Source organism: Balaenoptera ricei, chromosome 2, assembly GCF_028023285.1.
Source record: "Balaenoptera ricei isolate mBalRic1 chromosome 2, mBalRic1.hap2, whole genome shotgun sequence".
NCBI lineage: Eukaryota > Metazoa > Chordata > Mammalia > Artiodactyla > Balaenopteridae > Balaenoptera > Balaenoptera ricei.
In genome coordinates this window covers 73,690,750-73,703,092 of record NC_082640.1, presented here as the reverse complement: position 1 = coordinate 73,703,092, position 12,343 = coordinate 73,690,750, and the positions used below count along the sequence as shown (strand labels likewise).

Here is a 12,343-nt window from a genome sequence, read left to right as displayed (position 1 = left end):
TATGTCTTGATTTTAACTGTATAAAATTGTGCAGTAATATACACGGAAGGTATTATATACCTCTCTATATTAAATAATATATTTCTTTTTCATTACCATTGCTTTGTTTCACCCATCACTTATTAATTATCCAATACAAGGAATTTGGGGTAAACCTTAACAGATCTGCTTGTGTGGCTCATTTTAAAAGGCCTCTTAAAAGGGTCTTGTGTCAAGACCTGCTGACTTTCGTTTTTGTCTTGTTTTACCTCAGAAACAAAGTAAAGATAGATTTGGACTAGAGGGCGATGAGGAGTCAACTATGTTAGAAGAGTCCGTTTCCCCCAAAAAGTAAGTATCGTTAAGAGCACTGGAGAACTGCCTTCTCCCTGGATACAGGGCAGGTTTCCTCGTGCCAGCTCTGGGGCTGTTGCCCTGAAGTCCCTCATGAGGAGGTGATAGTGGATGAGATAGATGAGTCTTGCTTCTCGAAGTGTGGTCCCCAGACCATTGTCATCAGTGTTGAGGGTGTCTTGTTGGGGCGGCGGTGGCTGGGGACTTCAGGGAGACACTGAACAAGATGTAGTGCTTAATTCCATCTTTAGACACAGTGAGACTTCATGAGTCCTGTTCTGAATTTCTGATTTAAATCTCATAAACTGCATCATTATCATCAGAGCCTGGAGACTGAGTTTAATTCTGTACCTTTGGGCTAGGGGCCTAGCCGGTAGAGGAGTTTTTGTTTATGGGATGCTTTTACCTGCCACACTTGATACATATGTCATGAGGCAGCAGAGGGAAAAGAAAAGAACTTGGACCCTGGAGCCAGAGTTACTGGGTTCAAATCTGGGGTCTGTTTTCTAATGTGTGGCCTTGGGGACATTATGAATTTTCTCTGTCTCTTTCATCTCATCTATAAAATGAGAATAATGATTGTACTACCTCATAAGTTTGAATTTAATGATTGAGTTACTAATAAAGCACATAAAACAATCCCTGGTACATAATAAATGTTTACTATTATCATCATTTTAAATTCAGAATAATCTCAATTTAGCTCCATTTTATAAATGAGGAAACTGAGATTTATTAAAATTAAGTAACATTTAATAAGTGAGACTTGTTGACCAAAACCTATTCAGCTACTCCCTTGATGTTAAATAGAGCATTGCAGTAATAACTTTTCTTGTCTGTACTTTATTGTGTGTGTCCATCTTGCTGTCTCACTTGATCTCAGCAACATCCCCTTGTGGTAGAGGTAGGCTAGATTTTATCATCCCCAGTTCGTAGATGAGGAAACCAAAGCTCCTAGAGGTTAGTTGAGATGCATGCATGTGGCAGAGCCAGGACTCAGATTCAGGTGTTCTGATGTCTCCTATGGTGCACTGCCGGAGAGTTCGAGCATATTCCAGCACATTGAAGTTGTCTAGTAATAGGAACGGTTTCTCTAATGTTGCTACTCTGTACACTTTCTCACAGTTTGCATCATAATCCCCTTGAAGATGCTTTTCCATTTGTCCCTTATTCGTACGCAAGTTGGAACCAAATTTGATGTGGTGCATTTCAAGTACTTCTTGCTACCCTCTGGCAAAAGACCTTAATTTCTTGAAATTATTAGACCATTAGATGGACATTAGTAACCTAGTACTTCCTAATAGGGTGGAGCTGTTCACTTCCTAGGACTCTGCTGTGCTTGAACTTCTTCTAGGAGCAGCTCAGTAAGTGTCTGAGCCCCGAGTGCTGGGACCCTCCCCACTGATGCAGAGGGCATCATGGTGTGGTCTGGTCATGGCAAGCGGGAAGAGTGGTCCAGGGGAGTTCCTCATCACTAGACCTTCTACTTCTCCCTGTATTAGACATTGGCTGAGATCTTGCAATGCAGCTGAGCTCCAAGAGGAGCCGTAGATCCACCCTCCCTAGTGCCAGCCCCTCCGCAGATGTTAATGTTGCTGCGTGGATGCCTGTTGCTTGGAATCCTAGCTTGGCTCACAAGCTTTGCCCTGGACAACAGGGAGTGACCTGCAGTGGTTCCAGAACCCTGGGACAGAGGCTCCTGTGCCTTAATGCAGCTGCTCAGCAACCCTGCACCACCACCCCTCTCCCGCCCCCCCCACCCCCTGCAGACTCCCCCGGGCTCTCCCTGTGGGTTTGTCCACTGGGCTATGAGGCACCTGTGCCACCCTCAGATTCTTACCTTCATATGCTCAAAGTCCTTTGCACTCACTGCTCATTCCAAGAAAATATCAAGAAGTAAAAAAACTGACAATGTTTTTATTAGATGCCCTAGGAGTCCTCCCAGACTTAAGTTGAAATCATCTGGAAGAGAGCCAAAGTCTGCCAATCATCAAGGCTCCTAAGGTGTTGAAACATCCTCTGTGGTCAGTGGCTTTTGACCTGGAGAAGGGGAGCTAAGCTGTGGGAGATTTTAAGTTCTTTTCCACACTTCTTCCTTCAAGCTAAGGATAAATGATCTCTGTCCCCAGGGCTTAGAATAGAACGTGGCGCACAGTAGATGTGTGTTGAATGAATGCTATTTCAGGTAGAATTTACGAAATAATAGATCAGTGTATCCAAAACATTCACTTATGCCTAGAACATCATTTTTTTGTGTGTCTTTTTTAAGAACAACTAATAGCATAATGCCATGAACCTATCAACTAGATACACTGGGAGTACTTATTTATATTACTGATTATAAAAGGATTCATTCGTCTCAGGGTTCTGCTGAAACATTTTAGTGCTGCTACTTCGTTCACAATTCTGTCTGTATTTGCTTCTTGGAAACCGGTTGCCATAGCATGAAGCAGTGAACACTGGTGACACCTGTGGTATCTTATTACATTCCCTGTGAACGGCCACCTCGCAGTGACCGAAGTGTCTGTCCCCCTAGGTCCACCATCTTGCAGCAGCAGTTCAATCGCACCGGGAAGGCGGAGCACGGTTCAGTGGCACTGCCGGCCGTGATGCGCTCCGGCTCCAGCGGGCCCGAGACCTTCAACGTTGGAAGCATGCCCTCCCCGCAGCAGCAGGTCATGGTTGGACAGATGCACCGAGGCCACATGCCCCCGCTGGTGAGGCTACCGGGGGACTTGCCCTGCTCGTCACTGTGCTGCCTTTGGGGTCCAGGGAGCCACACCAGCCTGGTGATAGGTTGTGTGTGTCATCCTCACTACTTCCTGTCTGAATCCTGGCTCTTCAGCGGTGCAGTCCCAGTGCCTCATTCCCAGGGTGTTTTCTTTTAAATGGGTGGCTCTGGCAATGCCCTGTCTAGGACCACAGGTGTCCTCTAGGGCTGGACAAGGACCAGTGGCCTCTCCACGTGGTTTGTGAGAGAGGGATAGGACCCCGCTCCCCTGCCTGCTCATCGGCCCAGATACCCCTCAGAGAGGCTCAGAAGTAGACCAAGTCTATTCCGACCCACACATTTCCCCCCAGCGGATCATTGTTTCCTTCTGCTGTGCTGGTCTACCTGACTCGGGGCCTCTCTCAGGCCTGCTCTGGAATCCCATGCTTTGGGGCAAGAACTTTTTGAAAGCAGAAGAGCCTTAAAGTCCAGAAGTGATTTGAGTGGAGAAGCGTGTTGACTGTAGGTTTGAGTGGAATCTTTACTTATTTGCCAAGAAGAGTCCTGATGTGACACCCACGTGATTCCTGTGCAGGAGACCTTCTGTCCTGAGCACTCAAGGATTGGGTCCCCTGAGCTCCCCTGCAGGGACTCTTTCTGAGCCTTCTTGTTCTCCACACGCTGCTGATTAGAATCACCCTATTGCAAACACTCATATTTAGTGTCCTATTAATGTATTATAATACCTATTTCTGGCCCCCGGTTGAAATAGGAGCTGGTTCAGGCAGTTTGTTGAGATGTACCCTGGGCTGCTTTCTCATGATCTCAGGTCCAGTTCCCTTGCTCATGTAGAGCCTGTGTTGCCAGTGCAGGAATGTGGTGTGATCCCTTGTGTTACCTGCCTTTGCAGACCTCGGCCCAGCAGGCCCTCATGGGGACCATCAACACGAGCATGCACGCTGTCCAGCAGGCCCAGGACGACCTCAGTGAACTTGACTCCCTGCCGCCTCTCGGCCAGGATATGGTAAGTGTTGTTCAGTGTTTTTATTCGATGTCTCTGCCCTGGCAGAAAACAGGGTTCTGTGCTCTGGCTGGATTCAGTGAGGTGAATCCCTGTCTCCAGCTAGGTGAGTTGGAAGTCCATATTTTTTCAAGAGATGGAGTCTCCATCTCTAGGCTGCACCACAGGAGGAGAGAATCATAGGGTGCTACGGGCTGTTGGCAGTACCCCATAAGGGCTAAGAACTTGGACTCGAGTCGTATCATTTGGGCCCAAATTCCAGCTCTACTGCTCAATGGCTGTGGCAATCTGGGCAGCTTACTCTCTCTAAGCCTCCATTTTGTCATCCCTGAGCAGGGCTTTGGTGAAGACCCAACAATCCAATCACGTAAAGAGTTCTCAGTCCCGCACCTAACACACAGTGAGAGCCCAGTGAGTATCAGCTAGGTTTGTTGTTAGTATTTACCAGTGGTTCACACCCTTGAGCAAGCATCGGAGTCATTCAGAGGGCATGGTAAAACAGCTTGCTGGGCCCCTCCCCCATTGTTTCTGACTCAGTAGGCCTGGGGTGGGGCCTGAGAACTTGCATTTCCAGCAAGTTCTCAGGTGCTGCTGCTCCTCGTCCAGAGACCATGCTTCCCGAACCACTGGGTCACTACTACTGAGCTTTTCAGTGAGGCAGGGCGATCAGCTGCCTTCCTGTAGCTGCTGCGGCATGAAATCGTCTAGCCCCTTGCTACTTAAAACGTGATCACAGGCCAGCAGCATTGGCGGCACTTAGGATCTTGCGAGAGGCGCAGAATCTTAGGCCTTACCCCAAACTTCCGAATCAGAATCTGCATTTTAGTAAAGTTCCTAACTGTTTTGTGTACACATTTGCACACCACTGGCTATCACTGTCCTTCCCTGCCCTGCTTCGCACGTTAAAATCACCTGAGGAGTTTTAAGGACGAAGCCTAGGGCCCAGGTCAGACCAAACAAATCGGTGTTGCTGGGGGTGGGGCCTGGGTATCAGTGGGTTTTCATCTCCCTGTTGTGATTCTAATATGCAGCCAGGGTTGACGAGCACTGCTTTAAGACTGCTGGACCATCGTGGGGCCAGAACCAAGACACAATCTGTAGCCTCATCTTGTCCAGCCAGGATGACTGCCTCCAGGTTCTCCCTGCTCGGTGTTTTTCATTCGTGTACTTGTGCACCTGCAGGGTGCAGCATCCGTAGTGCTGTTTCTCCCAGGTCCCTGAAGTCATTAAATATTTTGCTTTGGGGAACTTGAGAGTGAAAATACATATGGCAGACTCCCATATCCAGCACAGTTGTGAGAGAAAGTTTTAAAATATCTGGATTTAATATTCTTGCTTCACCAGTTTTCAAAGAGTTAGTATATAAAATATTTTAGTGCTAGACATACGCTGAACCAAGATGAATATTTTAGGAATGTTTTGGGAAGCAGATCAGCACCTTATATTACCATAGGATCATCATTACCAGTGTAAATGAGCATTTATTGGCTAAGACCAGAAACGGCCAAAAGCAGAATTTGCTATTTATAGGGTCAAATGAACATGAAGTATAAGAACTAGAAAGGTAGGTTTTTTTTTTTTTTAGAGAGAGCTGAGAATTATCCCTTTATTTCATTTTTTTTTTAATGTTTTGAAATTCTATAGTGGTACTATTTTAAATTTATTTATTTTTATTTATTTTATGGCTGTGTTGGGTCTTCGTTTCTGTGCGAGGGCTTTCTCTAGTTGTGGCAAGTGGGGGCCACTCTTCATCGCGATGCGCGGGCCTCTCACTATCGCGGCCTCTCTTGTTGCGGAGCACAGGCTCCAGACGCGCAGGCTCAGTAATCGTGGCTCACGGGCCCAGTTGCTCTGCGTCATATGGGATCCTCCCAGACCAGGGCTCGAACCCATGTCCCCTGCATTGGCAGGCAGATTCTTAACCACTGCGCCACCAGGGAAGCCCCGAACTAGAAAGGTTTTAAAAGACCATTGAGTGAGATTCCACAGTAGAAGAAATGAAAGGCACAGGAGTTGGGTGAAAGGTGCTCAAAGTCATATCATTTGTTAGTGGTAGAGCTGGATCCAGAGCAGGGGTCTTGACAACCACCTCCCAAAACCCTACCAGGAAAGGTGCCACGTCAACACGACATTCATCTTGTGAACAAAAGTCAATTGCTATGCTGATAGAACACTCATGAGCTAGAACACCCTAATTCTAACCCCATTCTCTAAAAAACAAGATGAAAATTAGCAACACTTGTTGTTGCCACTGTGCGGTATTATTATGAGATACTAATTATTTTCATTTTTTAAATTGAATTTACCTACATAAAGCCACAGAATTTTTCTCTCCAAGATCTTAAAGAAAACATAACGTGAGTAAAAAGCACTGAGAATTTACATGCCATTCAGCACGAGTGAATGAGCAAGAAGCCTGTTAAGGACATCGTTCAAGGTGACTTAAGGGCCTCGTTGGTGCTGGCCCAGTGAGAAGAGTGTGGCCAAAACACTGGTCTTATTTTATGGCACGCCTTCTCTGGTTTCCTGGGTAATCCTATGCAGCAATTTTGTCATGAAGTTGTCTGGTTTTGCAGGCGTCTAGGGTATGGGTTCAGAATAAAGTCGACGAATCCAAACATGAAATCCACTCTCAAGTCGATGCCATCACAGCTGGAACAGCTTCAGTTGTTAACCTCACAGCCGGTAAGTCCCTGAGGAATTTGTGGTGTATTGTGGTTTTGTTAAAAAAAAGAAGTTCTTATTCTTTGATTGAAACAACAGATTTTTCCTATTCTGAGGGGAGAGTCTATTATTAGGCCCTCACAATGCTTCAGACATTTTCTCCCACTGACCCAGGGGAAATGTGGTGAACATCTCATGCCTTTTTGTCTGTATCATGCATCATCAGTAAAAAGCACTTATTCAGTTCTTCTCATTGTTCGTCAAGCTGCTGGACATACTTCAAAGTATATTGAGGCCAGGTTCTCCCTTCTGAGAGCTTACAGTCTCAAAGTGGTTTTGGATGACTAGCAGTCATGGGTGCCTTCTTCTGTCTTGTCCAGCCGTGGTCTCCTCTGTATAGCACGACTCCCAGCCTTGCGCTGTCACTTGTGAGCCAGGGAAGATCTTGGCTTCACCAAGCAGCGTTGCAGTGTTTCAGGGGTAGAGTTGACCTCTCCAAGCAGCTGACCTTGGAGCAGCCTTCTGAAAAGGGCCGTGAGATGCTGATTCTTCCTTGAGAATTTTAAAGGTGCACATGCTCAGTATCTTAATATATGAGACCTCGGGGTAAAAGGACCCCATGAAGAGCAGCACCTTGGTGATGGGGAGACGTCTGACTCCTGCAGGATGGGGGCGTCGTTGGTGGGGGCAGGGTTCTGCTGCCAGTGTTACCCTGTCTCCTGTCCACCTGGGCTCCCCTCAACCTTCACCGCCCTCCCTTGATGGTGACGGTCCTTCTCTGTTCCAGGTGACCCTGCAGACACCGACTACACCGCTGTGGGATGTGCCATCACCACCATTTCTTCCAACCTGACGGAGATGTCCAAGGGCGTGAAGCTGTTGGCGGCCCTCATGGACGACGAGGTAGGCAGCGGGGAGGACTTGCTCAGAGCCGCAAGGACCCTCGCCGGGGCCGTGTCGGATTTGCTGAAAGCTGTGCAGCCGACTTCTGGAGAGGTGAGCTTTGGGGCCATCGGTCACTCGGGTTCTGATGAGGGAGGTGCAGCCTTTGGGTCCCATGCGGTTCTTGCTTCCTGAGATGTCCGCTCCATCCTGACGACTCATGTTCCCACACTCTGGGGTTTGGAGTTGGTGAACTGGGTGCAGAAACCATGGTTCAACCTTTGAGACTGGTTGAGCTCTTAGTAGGAAGCCTCCTTTCCCCAACCCAAGGGTACTTGATTAGATGTAACCTCAGAAACTAACACACATGACCAATACACATTGAAAGGGGATACAAGTCTGTACGCTAATTTCCTACCAGCTGATTGAGGCTCATTATTTGAACATTTCACACCTATGCAGCCGTTGCTGGTTTGTGAGCCACAGGCATTTCCTTGCACAGATTCCACCAGGACGTGTATGTCTCCCGTCCGGCAGATAGTTCAAGGGTCTCACTGAGGGGCAGGAGGAGGCCATCCTGTAGGATTCCTCTTCCTGCACTGCCCTGTCTCATGGCGCTGGGGAGGCAACGCATTCTCTTTCCCACTAAGATGTGCCCTGTGTTCACAGCCTCGACAGACAGTTTTGACCGCCGCTGGAAGCATTGGACAAGCCAGTGGCGATCTTCTGCGGCAGATCGGAGAGAATGAGACTGATGAGCGATTCCAGGTAAGATATTTGCAGCCCATAATCTTGGAGCCTAAGCGATGGCCTTAGACCCAAGCAGGGAGAAGGTAATGAAAAACTGAGCCTTCCTTGAGCTGACAAAAAAAAGATGAAGGTGGATTATCTCGGAGTGTGGTCTTTATGTGTTAAAGAAAAAGAATTTTTAATTGGAAGACTCATTTCACTTACATCATGCATCACCACTTTGAAACACTTACTTAACTGTTCTCACTAGTCAGCATGCTACACTTTCTTCAAACACAAATATGGACGGAATAATGTCACAACCACCCTTATATCAACCACCCAAACTCTAGAGTTATCAACTCACGGCCAAGCTTGTTTTATCTATTTGTGGCGGTTTTTAATTGCATCATTCTTTTTTTTTTTTTCTTTTTTCTTTGTTTTTTTTATGAAGACATTACTTTTTAAAAATTTTTTTATTTTTTAGCATAAATTTATTTATTTTTGGCTGTGTTGGGTCTTCGTTGTTGTGTGCGGGCTTTCTTTAGTTGCGGCAAGCGGGGCTACTGTTCATTGCGGTGCGCGGGCTCTCATTGCAGTGGCTTCTCTTGTTGCGGAACATGGGCTTTAGGCGCGTGGGCTCAGTAGTTGTGGCTCGCGGGCTTAGTTGCTCTGTGGCATGTGGGATCTTCCCAGACCAGGGATCGAACCTGTGTCCCTTGCATTGGCAGGTGGATTCTTTTTTTTTTTTTTTAATATCTTCATTGGAGTATAATTGCTTTACAATGTTGTGTTAGTTTCTGCTGTACAACAAAGTGAACCAGCTGTAAGTATACCTATATCCCCATATTCCCTCCCTCTTGAGCCTCCCTCCCATCCTCCCTAGCCACCCTTCTAGGTGGTCACAAAGCACCGAGCTGATCTCCCTGTGCTATGTGGCTGCTTCCCACTAGCTATCTATTTTACATTTGGTATGTCAATGCTACTCTCTCACTTCGTCCCAGCTTCCCCTTCCCCAGCAGGAGGATTCTTAACCACTGCACCACCAGGGAAGTCCCTAATTGCATCATTCTTGAGTTCACATGTAAGAGTGAAAATACGGGCACTCCCTTACACTCTGCCCACACATAGGACAGGCTTTCCTTTGTGTTTAGAGCTGGGTCTCTTGTCTGTGTCATATCCAAAACCACAAGTGTGGCAGTCTTTTTTGTCACCCACTTTTTTTTTTCAATACCAGGGACATGTCCTCTGGGGATCAGCTGTAGCCACTGTTTGCAGCTGGCTGGATGCACTGCCAGCTCAGACAAGATCTCAACCTGTCTGCCTCTATTCCCAGCCCCCACAGATGGGGTGCGGAGGCCTTCTGCCAGGGATCTTCAGGCTCAGATGAACTCTTCACATACTCATGGGCACATGCCTTTCATTCCTCATCCTCCTAAGTCTTCATTTTACAAGTTACATACAAATACATTCTAATTAAACTGTTATAGTTTGAGCCCTTGTTCTCTGGAAGATGCCCTTTTCCAAATCCTATGTCAGGTTCGATGTTTGGGATTTCTGTAGAATTCAGAATAAAAGGATCATTCAACTTTCCATTTCCATTAGCATTCAAGTTGCTTCAAAGGGGGCAATTTTGCTTGCTCTTTTGTCTAGAACTGCCGAACTTCATCACCTCAAGATGTGTCAGTTAAGCTAAGACATGGTCATGTATGTTGTGGATACATGAAACATGTACCTTCTCTACTCTCCACATTCCTGGGGTGCTGGGAACATAGCACTCATTCAGATCCTGCAATACAATGAGACATTCAGTGCATGAACATTCATGTGATCATGGAGGCTGAGACCCATAATGGGTGGTAGGAGTATTTCTGGAAGCCATTTCTGTGCTGGAATGGCCAGTAATAGCTATAAACAGAATTAACTGTAGACCACATAAATACATCTCACTAAAGCCAAGCTAATTATGTCCCCATCTTGACTTCCCCTTAGTCAGATCCCCAAACTCCCCTTGTGTTGTCCTGTGCATTCTGTATTAGAGCAAGTAATTCTTTGTAGGTAGGTACCTACTTAGGAATTGCGTAAATACGAGATCCATCTGTTGGTTTACTAGGCTTAATTATCTTGAAGCAGTCAACTTATTTTCCAAAGTGTTTGGGAAGATTGAGAGGGAAGTCACAGTTCTTTGTTAAGGCATCTCATATATCCTTGAGTATGTATGTATGTATGTATTTATTTTTGGCTGTGTTGAGTCTTCACTGCCGCACATGGGCTTTCTCTAGTTGCGCCGAGCGGGGGCTACTCTTCTTTGCGGTGTGTGGGCTCTAGGCGCGCGGGCTCAGCAGTTGTGGCACACAGGCTTAGTTGCTCCGCAGCATGTGGGATCTTCCCGGACCAGGGATCGAACCCGTGACCCCTGCATTGGCAGGCAGATTCTTAACCACTGTGCCACCAGAGAAGTCCCTGCCTTGAGGTGTTTTTTGTTTTTCTTTTAAGATTTTCCTCTTTTTTTTCTTTGATAGACTGTTTCCATCACAGTGTAAATGCAAACTCTGCCTCCTAATGTCTGCTTCTATGCAGATGTGCTAGGGAAGCAGGTTCAAGTTTAAGGTAGGTCCCGTGGAGGCTTTCTTAACAGGGGAAGGCCTGGCTTGAATGTTTCCCATTCTCTAGGTAAACACCAGGGCAGTAAGGTGATCCTACAACCTCCTCCAGTTATGGGTAGCCCCTGGCTTACTGACATTGGATTTCTTACTCTCTATTTTTCTGATTCTTGAGATCCTATCTTGGAGCTTTTTATTGAGTTTTCAATGTCCTGCATGTTCCCAGAGTTAACAAAGATTTATTTTACATGAGCTGCATAATAGTGGTCTTGTTGAAAAGTTTGACAAGGGCCTTGTCAGCAACTATAGCCATAGTATCACGTTCTTTTTCTAACTGTATTTGTTTTTTTCTGGGACAAAATTAGGAGGAGGAGCAGGATTTCTATAAATCAGTCTAACAAAGTTCTTTAGAGCAATCAAGGGTTTGCATGACCAAATCTTGGTCCCTGGGTGAAAAGATGGATCCCTATCAAGGGAAGGAATACTTTGACCCATTTTGGGAAGACTGCTTTTAAAAATCTTGATAATAATTTGTGACATTCAAATTTTGTTTTCACTGAGCATTGAGATAGATGTCCAAGAACTGTAACTTTGCAGGCCATGTTGGGAGCAGTTTCTAGAAGCTGTATGACAGATGAGTGCCAGTCAGATCCCAACGGCATCTTCAGCTTTCAGCACCACAGGCTGTGGTTTTTCCTTGGACATCCAGTAAACACCAGAGACCTAAAAAAGGCTGGACCAAACTGTTCCTTTCAGCCTGCTTTGTTGTTGTCCATTTTAAAAGCTGCTTATTTGGTGGATTCATGGGTTTCTGATTTGCCTGGATAAGATATAGTCTTTGCTCTGTGTAAAATTGTACAGGCTAAACACTCTTCCCCAGTATATCTTCTCATAAAATATCTTGTTGTAAAGACTCTGTGGTGCCCTTTGCGTTCAGAATCAAAAGTGCTTTTCATTATCTGATGAATTAATAAAGACTTCTGACCACATCTCCTCTGGGAGAAAGCCTTGACATGTTCAAAATAATAATGGCTTATATGTTTGGGAAGGCATTTCCAAACCAAATAAATGACCTTCAGTATTAAAAGCCAAGAAGTGAATTAAACGTAGCAGTGGTGATTCTTCAGGTCACAGAAATGGGTGACAGATCTGATGGGCTAAGTCAGAGGATTCTCCATCCTGCAGGCAGAAAGCCTTTGTGTTGACTTGAAGCATAAACTGATCTTTAAAGGCTCAGAGCTCCTTACGTCTTCAGTGAGGTCTTCTTGTAGCCAGTTTATTTATGTAGGCTCCCTTTCCACTTTTCATAATAATTAATCTCCATCCAGAAGGCTACAGAACACTGAGAATAACTTATGTTCAGAGCGTTCATGGGCTCTTGAGCTGGAGGTGCTCTCCGTG

General features: G+C 46.0%; 1 protein-coding gene across 6 annotated transcripts in view; it reads left to right on the top strand.

The window, feature by feature from the left end:
- TLN2 (talin 2) overlaps positions 1-12,343 on the top strand; it is a 448,826-nt gene that overhangs the window by 293,487 nt on the left and 142,996 nt on the right. For all 6 annotated transcript variants that reach the window (XM_059913125.1, XM_059913126.1, XM_059913128.1 and 3 more), the window contains 6 exons: positions 254-330; positions 2,870-3,050; positions 3,954-4,067; positions 6,641-6,749; positions 7,516-7,724; positions 8,280-8,378. In XM_059913125.1, the coding sequence (XP_059769108.1) occupies positions 254-330; positions 2,870-3,050; positions 3,954-4,067; positions 6,641-6,749; positions 7,516-7,724; positions 8,280-8,378 (789 nt within the window). The remainder of the gene's footprint in view (positions 1-253; positions 331-2,869; positions 3,051-3,953; positions 4,068-6,640; positions 6,750-7,515; positions 7,725-8,279; positions 8,379-12,343) is intronic.